This window comes from Callithrix jacchus, chromosome 1 (genome assembly GCF_049354715.1).
Source record: "Callithrix jacchus isolate 240 chromosome 1, calJac240_pri, whole genome shotgun sequence".
In the NCBI taxonomy this organism is placed as follows: domain Eukaryota; kingdom Metazoa; phylum Chordata; class Mammalia; order Primates; family Cebidae; genus Callithrix; species Callithrix jacchus.
Window position 1 is genome coordinate 202,262,845 of NC_133502.1, and position 21,232 is coordinate 202,284,076.

At 42.4% G+C, this 21,232-nt stretch overlaps 2 protein-coding genes across 52 annotated transcripts in view; one reads left to right on the forward strand and one right to left on the reverse strand.

Moving 5' to 3' along the window:
• PRR14L (proline rich 14 like) overlaps positions 1-21,232 on the reverse strand; it is a 130,738-nt gene that overhangs the window by 105,531 nt on the left and 3,975 nt on the right. Inside the window, exons 2-3 of one of the 2 annotated variants that reach the window (XM_035270259.3) lie at positions 11,856-11,937; positions 8,398-8,489 (exon numbers count right to left, since the gene is read on the reverse strand). The gene's annotated coding sequence lies outside the window, so the exon portion shown is untranslated. The remainder of the gene's footprint in view (positions 1-8,397; positions 8,490-11,855; positions 11,938-21,232) is intronic. The other variant, XM_035270264.3, reaches the window with a different exon arrangement.
• The window catches only part of DEPDC5 (DEP domain containing 5, GATOR1 subcomplex subunit), a 156,779-nt gene that overhangs the window by 37,036 nt on the left and 98,511 nt on the right, over positions 1-21,232 (forward strand). For 28 of the 50 annotated variants that reach the window (XR_013522751.1, XR_013522758.1, XR_013522750.1 and 25 more), the window contains 7 exons: positions 711-785; positions 3,584-3,718; positions 5,315-5,376; positions 6,006-6,079; positions 11,105-11,174; positions 15,177-15,213; positions 16,080-16,200. Coding sequence is in view for 39 of the 50 variants with exons in the window: in XM_078339094.1 (XP_078195220.1) it covers positions 711-785; positions 3,584-3,718; positions 5,315-5,376; positions 6,006-6,079; positions 11,105-11,174; positions 15,177-15,213; positions 16,080-16,200 (574 nt within the window). In the remaining 11 variants the exon portion in view is untranslated. Of the gene's footprint in view, positions 1-710; positions 786-3,583; positions 3,719-5,314; positions 5,377-6,005; positions 6,080-11,104; positions 11,175-15,176; positions 15,214-16,079; positions 16,225-21,232 lie in introns of all 50 variants that reach the window. The other 22 variants (XR_013522745.1, XR_013522746.1, XR_013522749.1 and 19 more) reach the window with 3 other exon arrangements.

Genomic DNA, 21,232 nt, shown 5'->3' on the forward strand with positions numbered 1-21,232 from the left:
CTAATACAGGGAGTGGGGCCTTGTGAAGCCAGATGTGTTCCACTTTTTTTTTTTTTTAGGCAGAGTCTCATTCTGTTACCCAGGCTAGAGTGGAGTGGAACAATCATACTGTAACATTAAACCCCTGGGGCTCAAGCAGTCCTCCTGCCTCAGCCTCCCGAGTAGCTAGGATGACAGCCATGCACTACCATGCCCAGATAATTTTTCATTTTTTGTAGAGACGGGGTCTTGCCGTGTTGACCATGCTGGTCTCAAACTCTTTGTCTTAAGTGATCCTCCCGCCTCTGCCTCCCAAAGTGCTGGGTTTATAGGTGGGAGCCACTATGCTCAGTCACCACTTATTTAAGAGTTCATCTTTTAGCTGGGCATGGTTGCACTCTCCTGTACTGTAATTCCAGCACTTTGGGAGGCCGAGGCAGGTGGATCATGATGCCAAGAGATTGAGATCATCCTGGCTAACATGGTGAAACCCCATCTCTACTAAAAATACAAAAAAAAAAAATTAGCTAGGTGTGGTGGCGCGTGCCTGTGGTCCCAGCTACTTGGGAGGCTGAGGCAGGAGAATCCCTTGAACCCAGGAGGTGAAGGTTGCAGTGAGCCAAGATCGTGCCACTGCACTCCACTCTTGCAACAGAGTGAGACTCCGTCTCAAAAAAAAAAAGTTCATCTTTCATGAGATGTTTTTCTTTCTCTTGTATCTTTTGCTTCAGAGGGCTTTCCTCAAGGAGACAATTCTACCTCAGCACAAGGAAACTACCTGGAGGCCATCAATCTGTCATTCAATGGTGAGTAAGGATGCCAACCAGTGAGCTGGCATCTCACCTACTACATGGCTATGTTACTAGAAAGGTATTCTGATCCAAACCCGAAGAGAAGGTTCTTGGATCTTATAGAAGAAAGAATCTAGGGCGACTCCACAGGTAAAATGAAGACAAGGTTATTAAGAAAGTAAAGGAGTAAAAGAATGGCTACCCCGTAGACAGAGCAGGGCATTCCCAAAAGCAAGAGGAGGAACGCATCCACCTTAGGTACAATGGTTATTTATAACAAAGCAAAATAGTCATGGGGGAGAGGTGCTCTACTGCAAGGGCTCGTGACAAAGGATTGTTCATCTTTGTGTAACTGCTGTCTTTCTCAAGAATCTATATTATTATTTTTAAAGCAAAACTTACTTTTTTTTTTTTTGAGACGGAGTTTTACTCTTGTTACCCAGGCTGGAGTGCAATGGCGCGATCTCGGCTCACCACAACCTCCGCCTCCTGGGTTCAAGCAATTCTCCTGCCTCAGCCTCCCGAGTAGCTGGAACTACAGGCACGTGCCACCATGCCCAGCTAATTTTTGTATTTTTAGTAGAGATGGGGTTTCACCTTGTTGACCAGGATGGTCTCGATCTCTTGACCTCGTGATCCACCCGCCTTGGCCTCCCAAAGTGCTGGGATTATAGGCGTGAGCCACCGTGCCTGGCCTACTCGTTTTGTTTTTTTGAAACGGAGTCTTGCTCTGTCGCTAGGCTGAAGTGCAGTGACATGATCTCAGCTCACTGCAACCTCCGACTCCCTGGTTCAAGCATTCTCTTGCCTCAGCCTCCGGAGTAGTTGGGATTACAGGCACATGCCACCACACGTAGCTAATTTTTGTATTTTTAGTAGAGACTGGGTTTCACCATGTTGGCCAGGCTGGTCTCAAACTCCTGACCTCATGTGATCTGCCCTTCTCAGCCTCCCAACTGCTGGGATTACAGGCGTGAGCCACCACACCTGGCTGCAAAATTTTCTCTTAAACTAAGAATGTTATTAAGATGTTGGGATATCAGGACATTTCCTGGGTCTGTTAAGTCCTGAGTCTTTTTGGTAAACATTATTAACCTGTTCCCTTAACCGTAAACATCTTGTGACTAAGAATGCCTAACCTCCTGGGAATGCAGCCTAGCAGGTCTGAGCCTCATTTTACCCAGCCCCTATTCAAGATGGAGTTGCTCTGGTTTAAAGGCCTCTGAGAGCTATGCATGTCTCTCTGATGCCTGCAGACCCAGACCTAGGTGTTGATGCCCCTACTTACTTATCCCCAAAATTAATTCAAAGCAGTAGCTTCTTATTGGGTGGTTGTAATGACCAACATTTAGATCTTGGGTCTTCTGTTGGGCAGTTTAATTTGGTAGTCTCATCTGCTTCTCATGGTCAGGAACTGGAAGGATCCTCCTTAGGCTCTTTGATTTACTTGAACTGTGTTATTATTTTCCACCCCATCTTCAATTGCTTCTTGGTAATATTTTTTAAATCTACTTAAAAGTAAAAATAAAAATTAAAAAAAAATCTATTAAAGAAAATTACAAAAGTGACCCTGTTCAGCACTTTGGGAGGTGGAGGTGGGCCAATCACTTGAGATCAGGAGTTCGAGACCAGCTTGGGCAACATGGTGAAACCCTGTCTACTAAAAATACAAAAATTAGCCAGCATGGTGGCACACACCTGTAACCTTAGCTACTTGGGAGGCTAATCACTTGAACCTGGGAGGTGGAGGTTGTGGTGAGCAGAGATCACACCACTGTACTCCAGTCTGGGCAATAGAGCAAGACTGTCTCAAAAAATTATTTTTATTTTCATTTTTATTTTTTATCAGTAAGAAGTGGTTCCAAAAAAAAAAAAAAATCTAAGCCTGGCTGGGTTTCAGAATTTCTGTTTTTTTGTTTTGTTTTGTTTTTGAGAGGGAATCTCACTCTGTCACCCAGGCTGGGTGGAGTGGCTCGATCTCAGCTCATTGCAGCCTCTGCCTCCTGGGTTCAAGCGATTTCTCCTGCCTCAGCCTCCCGAGTAGCTGAGACTACGGGCACATGCCACCATACCCTGCTAATTTTTGTATTTTTAGTAGAGACAGGGTTTCACCATGTTGGCCAGGCTGGTCTTGAACTCCTGACCTTTGGTAATCTGCCCAACTCAGCCTCCCAAAGTGGTGGGATTATAGACATGAGCCACTGAGTCTGGCCTTTTTTTTTTTTTTTTTTGAGACAGGGTCTTGCTCTGTTGCCCAGGCTGGAGTGCAGTGGCACAATCTCGGCTCACTGCAACCTCTGCCTCCTGGGCTCTAGCAATTTTTCCACCTCAGCCTTCCAAGTAGCTAGGATTACAGGTGCACACCATCATGCCTGGCTAAATTTTGTATTTTTTGATAGAGGTGGGGTTTCACCATGTTGGCCAGGCTGGTCTCAAACTTCTGATTTCAAGTGATCCACCTGCCTCGGCCTCCCACAGTGCTGGGATTACAGGTGTGAGCCACCATGCCCAGCCCTAACAGTATGAAATCTGAGCATTTAAAGCTGCACAGGGCAATTATTAGGCATCAGTGAGGGGTATTGACAAAGATGACAGTGACTTACTCCTGTGGTCAAATAGTTCTTAATATAGAAGACGAAAGACAGATGTGTATATATTTAACTAGAATGTGGCAGTTGCTATGGACAGAAATGCTCTGAGATAATTCAAGAAAGATATGTTTAAAAAAAAAATGCTCTGCAGAGATGCTTGCCTGTGACTGGTTTCTGAAAAACTGTAACGTCATTATTGTGGAATTTTTGTCTTATTTCAAGTGTTTGATAAGCACTACATCAACCGCAATTTTGACCGAACGGGGCAGATGTCAGTGGTAATCACGCCTGGGGTGGGTGTCTTTGAAGTGGACCGCCTACTCATGATCTTGACCAAGCAGCGGATGATAGATAATGGTAATGCTCTCTGGTTTGTGCTGTCTCCACATGTTCCTAGCCTGATTTATCCTTAGAACTGTGAGCTTCACTGACTTCTTAGAGTGTGAGGAGTTCTAAGTAGTGTTCTGTGTGTCACAACATCTGTGGATGTCAATAGGTGTCAGGTGGTCAAATCAGTTTGGGAAATGCTGGGTTATGCAAAGATAAGCAGGTTTCATAATTACACGTCTTCCTCAGTTTTTAGTATGTTAATGTAGGTTGTTTTTCTCTAAAGGGTGTATCAGGGTGCTCTGAGTTCTCCAAACATATTTGGCACTAAGAAGCCTTCCTGGAGGGACTATTTCAAGGGACCCGTATGCTGTCAGCCCATTCTGGGATGCTCACAGATGATCTAGTCAAGTCCTCTCTCCATGATGTGCCTCATATTCCCAACTCAACCCCATACTCCCCAGTTTGATTTGTTTCATCAACAAGATGGAATTGGGAGGCTGAGGCAGTAGAATTGCTTGAATCCAGGAGGTGGGGGTTACAGTGAGCTGAGATTGTGTGCTATTGCATGTCAGCCTGGGTAGCAGAAGGAAACTGTCTCAAAAAAAGAAAAAAAAAAAAAAAACCATGGAGTTAGAAAGTAAATTCTGATGCCACTGAAGAAGCTCTGTTAGGTGATGTGGATTGTTTTACCTTTTTTTTTTTTTTGAGACAGTCTCGCTCTGTCACCCACACTGGAGTGCAGTGGCATGATCTTGGCTTACTGCAACCCCTGCCTCCCAGGTTCAAATGATTCTTGTGCCTCAGCATCCCAAGTAGCTGGGATTATAGGCATCCACCACTTCTCTTGGCTAATTTTTTTTTTTTTTTTTGAGGCAGAGTTTCACTCTAATTACCCACGCTGGTGTGCAGTGGTATGATCTTGGCTTATCGAAACCTCTGCCTCCCGGGTTTAAGTGATTCTCCTGCCTCAGCCTCCCGAGAAGCTGAGATTATAGGCATGCACCACCACGCCCAGCTAATTTTGTATTTTTAATAGAGATGGCATTTCTTCATGTTGGTCAGGCTGGTCTTGAGTTCCTGACCTCAGATGATCCACCTGCCTTGGCCTCCCAAAGTGCTGAGATTACAGCTGTGAGCCACCACACCCAGTCTTTTTTTTGAATTTTTAGTAGAGATGGGGTTTTAGTCAGGCTGGTCTTGAACTCATGACCTCAGGTCATCCACTCACCTCTGCCTCCCAGAGTGCTGGGATTATAGGCATGAGCCACTGTGCCCAGCCTGTTTTACTTTTTACTGAGATATTACAAAAGTTACTATTCCTTTCTGGCCTTAAAATTTTAGAGATGGAAGCTTGGTTGTCTTTTTTTTAAACAAATCATGTCCTTTAGAGGCTAATTGTCAAGCACTAAATAGTGCCAGGTTAGGAGGGGACTTGAAAAAGAGGAAACGGAAAAAATGCATGTATTTACTTCTTTGCTGCATAGGCAGTACTGTGATGTTAGAAATCATACAATGGTAAGTCAGCTTTGCCTAATGCCCAGTTAAGTAGCATGATTTATAGATAGGGATGCTTATTTCTGCCATTCTGTCCCTGCAACTCTTTTTGTCTTTTCTTTTTTGTAGGAATTGGCGTCGACTTGGTGTGCATGGGAGAGCAACCATTACATGCTGTCCCATTGTTCAAGGTAATCAGATTTTGGATTTGCTTGCTAAAGGTCAGTTTGATTATAGTTAGAGAAAAAATTCAGGGGCTGTGGCTCGTGTTTGTAGTCCCACTTACTCAAGAGGCTGAAGTGGGACGATCCCTTGAGCCCAGGAGTTTGAGTATAGTTTGCTATGACCATGCCGATGAATAACCACTGCACTCCAGTCTGGGCAGCAAAGCAAGACTCCATCTCTAAAAAAATTTTCTTAAAAACCTGAAAAATGGCCGGGTGCAGTGGCTCACTGCTTGTAATCCCAGCACATTGGAAGGCTGAGGTGGGTGGATCACCTGAGGTCAGGAGTTCGAGACCAGCCTGGCCAACATGGCAAAACCCCATCTCTACTAAAAATACAAAAATTAGCCTGGCATGGTGGCACATGCCTGTAATCCTAGCTGCTAGTGGGGCTGAGCCAGGCGATCACTTGAACCTGGGATGTGGAGGTTGGGGTAAGCTGAAATCATGCCACTGCATTCCAGCCTGGGCAACAGAGCAAGACTATGTCTCAAAAAAACAAAAACAAAAAAAACCCTGAAAAACAGAGAAGTTAGAGCAGTTCCACATCCTACTTGTTTTGTAGCTTATCAGTGCTCTGACTTTTCTCCTTGCAGCTCCATAATCGGAGTGCTCCCCGGGATTCTCGTCTGGGCGATGACTATAATATCCCTCACTGGATAAACCACAGGTGGGTGCGATCTCGATCAATATTAGGTGATAAGAGATTTGGACAGCTTCCTTCCCATTTTTCTTTAAATTTGTTACGTTCTTGTTACAGCACTAAACCTTTTGTCAAGCAAATGTGGAAATGAAGTTCTAACATTTGCTTAAAGCTCTCTACACGTAAAGCAGTAACAATATCACAGGAACAGTCTATGATCAAAAAGAGTAAAAACAAAATTTGAAGGACTTACTTCCACTGCTGTTCCCAAGTCCTACTATTCCCAACTCCCACAGACTGTAGAAGACCAACATTTGTGCTTAACCTCCTCCAGTGGTAGAGAAGTCCCCAGTACCTCTTTACATGGGACAAGGCTTCAGTTTTCCTGCTGATTCCAGCTCAGGGATGGCTCCTCTCATCCCTCTGCCAGCGCCAGTGCCTCATCTTTTTGAACTATCTGTTTCTTGTGTATCTGTTTCTAGTTTGTCCCTTCTCTAATCCATCCTTTCAACCAGGCTTTCTCAACCTAGACATTACTGACAATTTGGGCCAGATCATTCTTGTTGTAGGGAGCTGTTCTGTGCATTGGAGGATGTTGAGCAGCATTCTTGGCCTCTACCCACTCTGTTTCAATAGCACACACCCCCAGAGCGACAAACAAGATGTATGTAGACATTGCCTGATGTGCCCTGGGTGGCAAAATTTCCCCACATCACAAATTGAGAATCACATTTTATTTTATTTACTTTCATTTATTTTTTGAGATGGGGTCTCTCTCTGTTGCCTAGGCTAGAGTGCAGTGGCGCTATCATGGCTCACTGTAGCCTTGACTTCCTGAGCTCAAGCAATTCTCCCACCTCAGCCTGCCGAGTAGTTGAGACCACAGCCTTGGCCACCAAACTTGGCTTATTATTATTATTGTTATGAGATGGAGTCTCCCTCTGTTGCCCAGGCTGGAGTGCAGTGGCACAATCTCTGCTCTGTGTAACCTCTGCCTCCTGGGTTCAAGCGTTCTTCCTGCCTCAGCCTCCTGAGTAGCTGGGATTACAGGTGCCCACTGCCACACCCAGCTAATTTTTGTATTTTTAGTTGAGATGGGGTTTCACCATGTTAGCTGGGCTGGTCTCAAATTCCTGACCCGCCTTGGCCTCCCAAAGTTCTGGGGTTATAGACATGAGCTACCACACCTGACCTAATTTTTTTTTTTTTTTTTTAATTTGTAGAGATGTGGTCTTGGTATGTTTCCCAGGCTGGTCTCAAACTCCTGTGCTCATGGGCCTCCTGCCTTGGTCTCCCAAAGTTCTGGGATTACAGACCTGAGCCACCAAACCAGCCTGAGAGTCACATCTTTAGGCTAGTGGTTTTCTTCTTTTCTTTCCTTTGTTATTTTTAAGCAATAGGGCCCTCAAGTTAAAGCCTTACTTGGAATCCCAATATATAAAAATGTAAAAGTATTAGTGTTCCTATCTGTTCTCACCATGTGGCAGGCCCTGTTGTAGCACCAAGAGCCCTGGGGATCTGGGAACCAGCATTTGTCAACCAGTGCTATAACTGGTTGCCAGAGTATTTTTGTGAAAATCAATTATTAACTGCTCTTTCTCTCTGATTCCTTTTTCCAGCCTGATAAAGCTTTTGACAGCTGAGGCCATCTGAGGCCCCATCTTGTCCACTTTCATTCTGCTTGGCAGCATTCAACATCTCACTCAACTTCTGGGCCTTTCTACCTAGAGAGCCTCTCTACCTACCCTTCTTTTGCAAATGCCTATTTTCTTCCAAGATCCAGCTCCAGCATCTCTCTTGTGAATTCCTTCTGCGCTGCCCTGATAGCTAATAGCCACTTTCTCTTCAGTGCTTCCAAAGCATTCTGTCCTTCTCTGGGTTGTCTTTCTTTCTTTTGTTCTTTTTTTCTTTCCTTTCTGTCTTTCTTTCTCTCTCTTTCTTTCTTTAGTCTTTTTTTTCCTCAGCCTCCTGAGTAACTGGGACTATAAGCTCACACCAGCATTCCCAGCTAATTTTTTTATATTTTTTGTTGAGACAGGTTCTCACCATGTTGCCCAGGCTAGTCTCAAACTCTTAAACTCAAGTCAATAATGTCAAGCTCAAGGCCTGCCTCTGCCTCCCAAAGTGTTGGAATTAACAGGTGTGAGCCACCACCCCTAGCATCTGGGTTGCCTTTCTATGGCCAGGACTCAGGAGGAGCAGAAGACCACTTGGCTTATGCCTCGGCTCAATGGAACCTTTAATTTTAGCTTCCTGGTGATTAGTTGCAAATCTCAGTGGAACCTTTAATTTCAGCTTCCTAGTAATTAATTGCCAGTTAGTTTCAAATAAGCTTGAAAACTTACCACAAATGTTGATTTCAGTCTTGTAGTATATCCTTTCTTTGTTATGGGCTACGTTGCCATCATTATGGTGGTTCCGATGGTCACCTGTTATTCTTCATGTTATTCATGAAGAGCCAGGAATGAGCAAGGATTAATCATTTGGTCAGTTTTGTGAGGATAATATGGTCATATTATAATTATCCTGTTCCCCTTAGGTCCATCTTTTTTCAGGAGGACTAGTGGGATACTGTCTGGCTGCTCACCCATGGTTTTCCTTTGTATATATATATGTAAAGCCATAATTTTAATGAAGCTCAATTTTGTATGATATGATTACATGGTCTGATGAGGTCATTTAAAATTTTATTTTATTTTGTATTTTTATTTTTTTAAGTTATCTCCTACTGAAAGGGAATTTTGTTTTTTTGAGACAAGGTCTTGCTCTGTTGCCCAGTCTGGTCTCAAACACAGCTCACTGAAGCCTCAACCTCCCAGGATAAAGTGATCCTCCCACCTCAGCCTCTCAAGTAGCTGGGTCCATAGACGTGCACACCAGGCCTGGCTAATTAAAAAAAAAAAATTGTAGAGATAGGGTCTTGCCATGTTGCTCAGGCTGGTCTCAAACTCCTGGGCTCAAGCAGTCCTCCCACCTCAGCCTCCCAAAGTGTTGGGATTAGAGACATGAACCACTGTGCTGGGCCTCTGATGAGGTAATTTATTTATTTTTTGGAGATAGGGTTTCACTATGTTGGCCAGGCAGGTCTCGAGCTCCTGACCTCAGGTGATCTGCTCGCCTTGGCCTTCCAGAGTGCTGGAATTACAGGCATGAGCCACCACACCTGGCTTTCTTTTTTCATTTATTTATTTATTTATTTTTACTCTTTTTGGAGGTCTTTTTTTTTTTTTAAAGTGTCTCCTTTATACTGAGATGCTGTTATAATCTTTCTCATCTTGTGTTTATGTTACCATTATTTTTTAAACTTGGTTAATGGTTCATATCTATGTTCCCCCTAAAAAAAAAAACAACAAAAAGGTAAAATGCAAGTATTTTGAGAGTTTTTTTTATTATTTGTTTCAGAGTAAATTCTTTTTTTGTCAGTAAATTCTAGTTTTGTTTCTTTGTTTTAGAGAGAGAGAGAGAGAGAGAGAGAGAGCGAGAGAGCGCGTGCGTGCGCGTGTAGATGGAGGTCTTCCTATGTTGCCCAGGCTGGTCTCAAACTCCTGGCCATGAACCACTGCTCCCTGCCTCTAATTATTTTTGATTTTGTAATCTTATAATGGTATTCAGAATCACTTGTTGATTAAATAAAAAAGCTGTTTCGTTATACACTGTATTTCATGGTTTGTTTTGTTTTGTTTTGCTTTTTATTGAGATGGAGTCTCTGTCACCAGGCTAGAGCGCAGTGGTGAGATCTCAGCTCACCACAACCTCCACCTCCCAGGTTTAAGTGATTCTCCTGCCTCAGCCTCCTGAGTAACTGGGACTACAGGCACACACCACCACGCCCAGCTAATTTTTGTAGTTTTAGCAGAGACAGGGTTTCATCTTGTTGGCCAGGTTGGTCTTGATCTCTTGACCTCATGATCTGCCTGCCTCGGCCTCCCAAAGTGCTGGGATTACAGGTGTGAGCCACCGCACCTAGCTGTATTACATGGTTTTAAGTTTAGTTCAGGAAATATGGTAAAAAGTAACTATAGCATACACAAAATTATATATTGTTTTGCAATATCCTCAAATTTTACTTTATAGTAACTTAAAAGTTTCCTGAATTATCAGTTTATTACTCTAAATTTGATCTCTGATGCCAGTTCAGATAGAAGTGAGAATCATACTGCAGAGTCCAAGAACCGGGAGGGCCCAAGGCCTGCCTTTCACATTTCATTGTGAGTCTTGGTTACCTGAGCCACTCAAGGTATGAGATGGGTGGCTGCTTGTAGGGGTCATTGTTCTCCTCCTGTCAGCAGAGCATCTTCAGAAGCAAGTAAAGTCTTCCTACTACTATAGTGAGGCCAGAGACCCTACAAAACATAATCAAACTGTCTTCAGTGAGAATTTATTACCCCAAAGTTTTATTGGCTAATAATTTTTTTTTAAGCTTGCCATCATCAGGTGGAATATGATTTTTTTATTGCCTAATAATTAAAATTGATCTAAAAAGTAAACTAATGTCAAATATCGAAGGGCTATAAAACTTGGATTTTTGGAATATCACTGGACATAACTGGAGTCTATCTTAGTGAGCCTATAGACCATCCAGGCTCATTATATAGGTGAGGATATAGAGTTCCAGAGAGATTAAATGGCTGCCTAGCATTGAGCAGCAAGTTCATGGCAAAGCTACAGCTATTAGTTTATACTATTTGAGATCACAATATTAGACTGTTTTTGACCTACAAAAGTAACAATTTCAGGCTGGGCACAGTGGCTCATGCCTGTAATCCCAGCACTTTGGGAGGCTGAGGTGGGAGGAACACTTGAGGCCAGGAGTTTGAGACCATCCTGGTCAACATAGCGAGACTCTGTCTCTACCAAAAAAAAAAAACAACAAAAAACCATAACTAATGTTTTGTAGTGACATCTTGCAAAAGAAGTTAAAGTTGGGAAGATCAGTGAAGCCGAAAACAAAGCCCATCTCAGGATGGCTGATCCATGCCTTGTATTTTAACTGTGTTTTGAGTTTTAAAATAAAGGGGATTTAGACTAATGACTCTGTTTTTTCTTTTACAGTTTCTACACATCCAAAAGCCAGCTCTTTTGTAACAGTTTCACCCCACGAATAAAACTGGCAGGAAAGAAGGTACGTTTTTATTTTTGTTAAGACGGGGTCTTACTATGTGAGCTTATCTTGAGCTCCTGGACTCAAGCAATCCTCCTGCTTCAGCCTCCCAAAGTGTTGGGATTACAGACGTGAGCCACTCGGCCCACCCAAGAAAGTAGATTCCATCAATCAGCAGAGAGCCTTTGTGGACCGTCACATTGATATGGTTATTTTAGTCCTGAGGTACCCTCATCTTCCCCATGGTCATGAACAGGGTTAAGAAATTCATCTCCAAACTTTATAACTTTATACATTATATAAATAAATAATAAAGCCAAGGCCAGACTGCATGAAATGCCTTTGGCAAAAATACAACCAATTAATTCTTTTGTTTGTTTCAATAATTCATTTTATTATGATATGACTGTTGTATTCCGATGCTGAAGTCACTCAGATACCAGTGGGAATAAAGATAAAGATACAGATATGCATTGCAGCAAAGGGGGAATATGATAAAAAGGTCAGATCTTAATAGTAAAGAAATGAAAAATTTGGCTGAGTGCAGCGGCTCTTTCCTGTAACCCCAGTGCTTTGGGTGGCCGAAGGAGGAGGACTGTTTGAAGCCAGGAGTTTGAGACCAGTCTGGGCAACAAATGTAGTGAGACCCCATTTTTTCTACAAAAACTAAAAAAAGAATTAGCCAGGTGTGGTGGCACATACCTGTAGTCCCAGCTACTTGGGAGGCTGAAATGAGAGGATTGCCATCATATGCTAGCCTGGGTGACTGAGTGAGATCTTGTCTCTAGAAACAAACCAAGAAAATAAATGAAAATTGTAACAAGAATGGGGATTCTGTTTTTCTTCTTTCCAAAGAGGTTTAAAAATATATTAATAATTATACCATATGCTACAAAAAGTGTGGTGAAATTAACACTTGAGTACCTGGTTGGTGTAGGATATGTTTGCAAAGCATTTCAGCCATGTGTATTGAGAGAAAATATTTATGGTATTTGACAGGGCACTTCCATTTTTGGGCATGCAGTGTAAGGAAATAATTGAAGTGATTATATGCAAATACATCTGGGTTTAGTTTTATTTATAATAGTTGAAATTTTATTTATAATAGAGAGGTTTAAAACAATAGGGCAATGGTTGAACTATGAAATATCCACTTGGTGGAATATATTTGCAACTGATAAAAATGCAAGTTTTTTTTTGTTTGTTTGTTTTTTGAGACGGAGTCTTGCTGTGTTGCTCAAGCTGGAGTGCAGTGGCGTGATCTCAGCTCACTGCAACCTCTGCCTCCTGGGTTTGATCAGTTCTCCTGCCTCAGCTCCTGAGTACCTGGGATTACAGATGGTTAATTTTTGCATTTTCAGTAGAGACAGGGTTTCACTGTGTTGGCCAGGCTGGTCTTGAACTCCTGACCTCATGATCCACCCATCTCATCCTCCCAAAGTGCTGGAAATGCAGGTGTGAGCCACTGTACCTGGCCTAAAAATGCAAGTTTTAAGAACTTGAACAAGTGATTTTTTTGTTTTTGTTTTTGTTTTTTTGAGATGGAGTCTTGCTCTGTCTCCCAAGCTGGAGTGCAGTGCTTGATCTCGTTTCACTGGAACCTCTGCCTCCTGGGTTCAAGCAATTCTCGTGCTTCCCGAGTAGTTGGGATCACAGGTGTCTGCCAGCATACCTGGCTAATTTTTATATTTTTGGTGGTGGTGGGGTTTTACATGTTGGCCAGGCTGGTCTCAAACTCTTCAAGTGCCCTCTGCCCGGCTTTCCAAAGTGCTGGGATTATAGGCGTGAACCACTGCATCTGACCAGAACTTGAAGAAGTGTTTTTGATGTACTGTGAGAAGAAAGGCAGGCTGTTATGTTTGCAAGCCCCACACCTTAGTGCTCTCATTCCCTGCCCTTTCCTAGTAGATCTGAATTCGCTGAGGGTTGCTCCATTTGTGACTATGTATCAGGGCTACTTCTTTCCTTTTCTTTTTTTGGGGGGAGGCCTGTTAATGTTATACTTCTAATAGGGGGGAATATTAATTTGGATCAATCTGAGGAATCCTAACATAAGCCATGTGAAATAGTGAAGTAGTGGGAGATGGGAGTCTGTCCAGAAAGGACATCTCTTACCTTTACCACAAGGATTCTCGGCAAAGTAGAACATGGAAAAACTTCTCTGCACCATGATTATTTTATTTTATTTTTTTGAGACAGAGTCTCGCTCTGCTGTGCCCAGTGCAGTGGCAGGATCTCAGCTCACTGCAACTTCTGCCTCCTGGGTTCAAGCAATATTGATGCCTCAGCCTACCCAGTAGCTAGGACTACAGGCCTACACCACCATGCCTAATTTTTTTTTTTGAGATGGAGTCTCCCTCTGGCCCAGGCTGGAGTGCAGTGGCATGCGTCATCTCAGCTCGCTGCAACTGCTGCCTCCTGGGTTCAAGTGATTCTTCTGTCTCAGCTTCACAAATAGCTGGGATTAGAGGCGTGCACCACCATGCCCAGCTAATTTTTGCATTTTTAGAGGAAACAGCGTTTTATCATATTGGCCAGGCCAGTCTTGAACTTCTGACCTCAGGTGATCTGCCTGCTTCGGCTTCCCAAAGTGCTGGGATTATAGGCATGAGCTATCATACCCAGCCACTGCGATCATTCTAAAAAAGCAAGAGTTAGTATTGTTATGAGAGGTTTCAAAAAAACCTGAAAGAGATTTAAAAAAAAAAAACTATATAAATAGAGATGGGATCTCACTGTGTTGCCCAGGGTGTTCTCAAATTCCTGAACTCAGGCAATCCTCTCGCCTTTGACTCCCAAGATGCTGGGATTATAGGCATGAAACACTGTGCCTGGCCTTTATTTATTTAATTTGAAAAAGATTTTTAAGAAAATATAAAAAGTGATAGCTCTATTAGTTTTTTTCCTCTACCCTTGTTCTTGATTTCGGCAAATTGGATGATCTACAGAGTGCTCAGCTCTGGTGTGTGTAGGCAGACAGGTGACAGCACCATGGTGAAGGGGGAAGCATGCAGCATTTGGGTCAAGTGGGACCTAGCTGTGGTGGCACAAACACAGCAGTGGATTGACCAACAGTCTAAAGATCTGGGCTTGCGGCTGGATGCAGTGGCTCATGCCTGTAATCCCAGCACTTTGGGAAGCAAAGAAACTCCTGATCACTGGGCCGGGTGCGGTGGCTCAAGCCTGTAATCCCTGCACTTTGGGAGGCCGAGGCGGGTGGATCATGAGGTCAACAGATCGAGACCATCCTGGTCAACATGGTGAAACCCCGTCTTTACTAAAAATACAAAAAATTAGCTGGGCACAGTGGCGCGTGCCTGTAATCCCAGCTAGTCAGGAGGCTGAGGCAGGAGAATTGCCTGAATCCAGGAGGCGGAGGTTGCAGTGAGCCGAGATCGCGCCATTGCACTCCAGCCTGGGTAACAAGAGCAAAACTCCGTCTCAAAAAAAAAAAAAAAAAAACAACTCCTGATCACAATGTCAGGAGTTCAAGACCAGCCTGGTCAACATGGTAAAACCCTGTCTCTACTAAAAAATATAAAAATTAGCTGGGCATGGTGGCTCGTGCCTGTAATCACAGCTACTTTGGAGGCTGAGGTAGGAGAATTGCTTGAACCAGACCTGGGAGGTGGAGATTGCAGTGAGCTGAAACCACACCACTGCCTTCCAGCCTGGGTTACAGAGAGAGACTCCATCTCAAAAAAAAAAAAAGATCTGGGCTTGGATTTTGGTTCTGCCACCTGGTGAATGTGGGGCGCTTTGGATAAAGTCCCTTATTCTTTCTCCAATTGAATATCCCCACTTGTAAGGGGGAGTCCATTGCCTCACTGGACAGAGTTGTAGAGTCAACAAGATGTGGTGTGGGAATAAAGGACCATGGGAGGTAGGTGTCAGATGTTAGTTCCTGCCTTTCCATCGGTTACAGGCTCTCTTCCCTGGGGAGTAGCACATACATATTGTCCCTTGTGATAAGTTCTTTTCTAGCGAAGGAAGGAGTGATTAATTATCTGTTTAATTTTTCAGCCTGCCTCTGAGAGAGCGAAAAATGGCCGTGATACATGTAAGTATTTTTTGATATATATATTTTTTCTCGCTTTTAAAAAAGATTCAGCTGACTGGGCGCGGTGGCTCACACCTGTAATCCCAGCACTTTGGGAGTCTGAGGTGGGAAAATCATCTGAGGTTAGGACTTCAAGACCAACCTGGCCAATTTGGTGAAACCCCATCTCCACAAATATACCAACATTAGCCGGGCATGATGGCAGGTGCCTGTAATCCCAGCTACTTCGGAGCCTGAGGTGGGAGAATCTCTTGAACCTGGGAGGTGGAGGTTGCAGTGAGCCAAGATCGTGCCATTGCACTCCAGCCTGGGTAGCAGTGAGACTCCATCTCAAAAAAAAAAAAGCTAACCCATGGCAACAAAAGTATGTGAAGTCACATAAAAAGTTCATGGAAAGGTCAGGAGACCTGAGTTCCCTTTGTGTCATGTTCACAGGGTCCCTTAATCACCTTATATTTTTTCCTGTCAACTGCAAAATGAAAAAGCCTTCTTTTTCTTTTCCATAGGCCATTTGTAGGGATCAGGTAGAAAGTTTTAAAGTACTGAACATATTAAGATGATTTATTTTACAAAGAGTCACAAAAGAATGAATGCTACCCTTACCTTGCCTTTATTTAGTGCTATTCTATTTCTGTATTGCATTGACATACATGACATTTAATCTCAATTTGATGAATGGGTTGGTATCCCATTTTTTTAGGGAGGAGAGGATGATCACCTGTGCCTTGCAGATTTTGGTGAAAATTCTCTGAAGGCATTTGTTTGAAATGTATTTGGATGACAATTTGTATTATTTGTGTATTGAAGCTCTCAGGCATCTGTTTGAAATTTATTTGATGACAATTTATATTATTTGTGTATTTCAGCTCTCGGAAGTCCAAAAGAATCTGAGAACGCCCTTCCCATCCAAGTAGATTATGACGCCTATGACGCTCAAGTGTTCAGGCTGCCCGGCCCATCCCGGGCTCAGTGCCTCGCCACCTGCAGGTTTTCTGCCAGATTCACTTGGGGGTGCATATAAAAATTGTGTTCAATAGTGACTTTTAAGAGAGCAAGCTTGAACATCTTTTCCTGTTTTGTTTTGTTTTGTTTTTTGAGATAGAGTCTCCCTCTATTGCCCAGGCTGGAGTGCAGTGATACAATCTTGGCTAACTATAACTTCTGCCTTCCGGATTCAAGTGATCCTCCTGCCTCAGCCTCCCAGGTAGATAGGATTACAAGCACCCACCACCACACCTGGCTAATTTTTGTATTTTTTGTAGAGATGGGGTTTCGCCATGTTGGCCAGGCTGGTCTTGAACTCCTGACCTTAAGTGATCCACCCACCTTGGCCTCCCAAAGTGCTGGGATTACAGGCATGAGCCACTGCACCTGGCCTTGTCTTGGATTTTATGCTTATGTTTTATTCTTTCTTTCTTTATTTTTTTAGAGACAGAGTCTTGCTCTGTCGCCCAGGCTAGAGTACAGTGGTGTGATATTGGCTCACTGCAACCTCTGCCTCCTGAGTCCAAGTGATTCTCCTGCCTCAGCGTCCCAAGTAGCTGGGATTACAGGTGCCCACCACTGAACCTGGCTAATTTTTGTATTTTTAGTAGAGATGGGGGTTTCACCATCTTGGCCAGGCTGGTCTCAAACTCCTGACCTCGTGATCTACCTGCCTCGGCCTCCCAAAGTGCAATACTGGGGGAGCGGGATTTTTATATTTTTAGTAGAGACTGGGTTTCAGCATGTTGGCCAGGCTGATCTCAAACTCCTGACTTCAAGTGAAGTTGGCCTCCCAAAGTCCTAGGATTACAGGCATAAATCACCGCACCCAACCTCGTCTTAGATTTTATGCTTATGTTTGTATTCTTTATGTTGAGTTTCTTTTTTCATGAGTAAGTGAAACAGAGCTCTAGCTTATGTTTTTTTCCCAGTTGACCAAGTACCATGAATCAGTTTTCCAGATTTCTTAACTCTGTAGCTTTAAGGACAACTGAGTGGAGTAATATTATGTTTCTTAATTTTGTGGCAAATGAACTTAGAGTGACCACATGCTTGTTTTCTGTTCTTTTCCATCATCCAGTCCTACCTGAAAATGCTTAGATAGAGCTCAGAATTAAGTGCTGTCAGCAGCCTTTCTCCTATGTGTCGATGCTGCTTGGGAGCTCAGTAAGAGCTTCTTAGGGGCTTTTCTTTATAGTCTTTAAAGATGCTCTCATAGTTCAAGATTAGTTTTCTTTTGTCTAATCAAAGATGACAAGACCTGGTGTTTCAGTTACCCAGGTTGTCTTTGAAGGCACAAATTGTGTCTTAATTAGTGCTCTAGCCTCACACATGGCTAAGCATATACTGGTGTTCAAATATTTATTGTGGAAGGAACAAACAGGAAGTCAGCACTTGGAATCTGTTTTCAGGCTCTGTTTAAGCTCTTACTAACAAAATCCTTACAGGAGGAAAGGGAGTAGCTCTGATGCCACAAGGGCAGCCCTTGGTGGGCTTATGCTTTCGTTCTGAGCTTTTGCTGTTCTATTGCGCTTCTCTCCTTTTGATCCTTCTTCCTGTTGCTTTTAGAGGTTTTTTCCCTTAGGAAATTTTATGTTTTAATAAGGGTATAAATATTCCATTCAAAATTTAAATGTGGGAGAGGTGATGAAACAAGGCTAGCAACATGGTGATAACTGTTCATGATGCTAGTCTGTATTTGAGCATGTCTGAGCATTTCCTAATAAAAGTTTAAAAATGGCCAGGTGCGGTGGCTCATGCCTATCATCCCAGCACTTCGGGAGGCCTAGGCAGGTGGATCACTTGAGATCAGGAGTTTGAGACCAGCCTGGCCAACATGGTGAAACCCTGTCTCTACTAAAAATACAAAAAAATTAGCCGGGTGTGGTGGCAAGCACCTGTAATCCTAGCTACTCGGGAGGCTGAGGCAGGAAAATTGCTTGAACCCAGGAGGTAGAGGCTACAGTGAGCTGAGATCACCCCCCTGCACTCCAGCCTGGGCGACAGAGTGAGACTCTACCTCAACAAAACAAACAAAAAATCCCAGGCAGCCTGTATTTTTTTCAATAGTACATACTTCAGCATAAGTTTCTTTCTTTTTTTTTTTCCAGGCATTATTGCTTTCCCCTTTGTGTTTTTAATATATATATATATATGTAAATAATTTATTTTATTTTAATATATATTATTTTTTAATTGAATGCTAATTTTAAATATATATAATATATATTCAAAACACAAAGGGGAAAGCAATATATATTTTGTAAATATTTTGACAATTCGGTGAGATAAAGCACAACAATTTATGGCTTCTCCATAGGATGGAATATTACGCCACCCTGATCACTTTTTTTTTTTTTCAGAAGGTCAGCAGTAGGGGTCATCAATTAACTATTCTCCCATAGCAGGAAATCTGAGAGGCTCACTTTCACAAGCATCACAGCCCACTCTTTGAGAAAACAGATCTTTTTCAAACAGGTTTGGGAAGAAACTTTTCTTTCTTTCTTTCTTTCTTTTTTTTTTTTATGAAAGAAAGAAAGAAAAAGAAAGAGAAAAGGGGGAGAGAGAACAGGAGTCTTGCTCTATTGCCCAGGCTGGAATGCAATCTAAAAAAGTAGGTGTTAAAAATCTCTTTTATGCCAATAATTGTCCTTAACAGGGAGACAAGAAGGAATAAGGAAAGAAAATCACAAACAGCCAACCAATTTTTCATTTAAATCTGTGAAATGCTATGCAAATGTTGATGAGTGATTTGCTTTCATTTATGTGGTCACTTTCAAAATAGGTGTAATGATATACTAAAAAAAATGTATGTTCTATGGATCTGGGGTAAAGAATTCTATAAATATTCACTGAGTTTACTTGTTCCAGGGCTGGGTTCAAATCATAAATGTCCCTGTTAATTTTCTATCTTGTTGATTTGTCAAATATTAACAATGTGGTGTCAAAGTCTCCCGCTATTATTGTGCGGTAGTCCAAGTCTCTTTGTAAGTCATTAAGAACTTGTCTTATGTATCTGGGTGTTCCTATATTGGGTGCATATATATTTATGATCATTGACTCCTATTGTTGCATTGATCCTTTTATCATTATATAATGTCCTTCTTTGTTTCTTTTAGTCTTTTTTACTATTAAAGTCTATTTTGTCAGAAACCTAAGTTACAACTCCTGGTTTTTTTTTTCTCTCCATTTGATTGGTGAGTCTTCCTCCAACCTTTTATTTTGAGTCTTTGTGTGTCCTTGCTTATGAGATGGATCTGGATACAGAGTGCCGATGCGTTTTGACTTTTTATTCAGTTTGTGTGTCTGTGTCTTTGCTTGGGGCATTTAATCCATTTAAATTTAGGATTAATATTGATATTTGTGAGTTTAATATTGTCATTTAATGCTAGCTGGCTGTTTTGCACCATTAGTTGATACAGATTCTTCATTATAGACATACTGTTTACCTTTTGGTAAGTTTTTGGGATGACTGATACTAGTTGTTTCTTTCTGTGTGTAGTGCTTCTTTCAGAAGCTCTTGTAAAGCAGGCCTGGTGATGATAAAATCTCTGAGTGCTTGCTTGTTTGTGAAAAATTTCATTTTTCCTTCATTTATAAAGCTCAGTTTGGCTGGATATGCGATTCTGGGTTGAAAATTCTTTTCTTTGAGGATATTGAATATTGACCCCCCCTCTCTTCTAGTTTGTAGGGTTTCTGCTGAGAGATCTGCTGTAAGTCTGATAGACTTCTCTTTATTGGTAACCTGACCTTTCTTCCTAGCTACCCTTAGAATGTTCTCCTTTATTTCAACCCTGGTGAATCGAACGATTATGTGTCTTGGGATTGCTCTTCTTGAGGAATATCTTTGTGGTGTTCTCTGTATCACCTGGAGTTGAGTATTGTCCTGCCTTACTAGGTTAGGAAAGTTTTCCTGAATAATATCCTGAAGAATATTTTCCAGCTTGGATTCATTCTCTTCATGACATTCAGGTACACCTATCAAATGTAAATTAGGTCTTTTCACATAGTCCCATATTTCTTGGAGACTTTGCTTGTTCCTTTTAACATTTTCTTCTCTAATCTGGTCTTCTCGTTTCATTTCATTAAGTTGGTCTTTGATCTCTGATATCCTTTTTTCTACTTGATCAATCGACTTTTAAAACCTGTGCATACTTCGCAGAGTTCTCGTGTTGTATTCTTCAGTTCCATTAATTCACTTATATTTCTCTCTAAATTGTCTATTTTCGTTACGATTTCATCAAACCTTTTTTCAAGGTTCTTAGTTTCTTTACATTGGGCTAGAACATGTTCTTTTAACTCACAGATGTTTCTTATTATCCACCTTCTGAAGCCTAATTCTGTTATTGGAATGCACTTGTTCTCCATCAGGCTTTGTTCCCTTGTTCATGAGGAACTGTGATCCTCTGTAGAGGGAGAGGCATTCTGATTTTGAGTATTCTCAGCCTTTTTACGCTGGTTTCTTCCTGTCATTGTAAATTTATCCACCTGTCGTCTTTGTAATTACCAACTTTCAAATTAGGTCGATGAGTGGACGTCCAACTTGTTGATTCCCAGCGCCAAAATCTGAGCAACCCACTGCGCTGGCTAATACAGCGGCATCAAGATTCTTGGTGCTTTTCTGCCCAGGAGTCTCTGGTCTGGCTTCCCTCCTGAATCCCTTCTTCAATCAGCTGAATCGGCGACTCTTCCTTCGCGGAGCTCCAAATGTCGACAAAAAGGGGACCCAGTCCCATATACTCTACCGAGAACTGCCACGCCAGCCACAAGAGTCGTGCTGGCGACTCGTGGGGCTCCTCTACTGGGAATCTCCTGGTCCATGAGCAACAAAAATTCGTCTGAAAGTGTGGTGTCCTCTTGTTCTCTGCACTTTCACTGGGAGCTACAAGCCTGAGCTGCTAGTGATCGGCCGTCTTCAGTTTCTTTCTTTTTTTTACATGTTGTTTATTTAGTGTCACCCCACCTGGCATGAAGCTGATTAGTATATGTTTCAACAAATATGAGTTAAAAAAAAAATTATTACAGTACCACTATT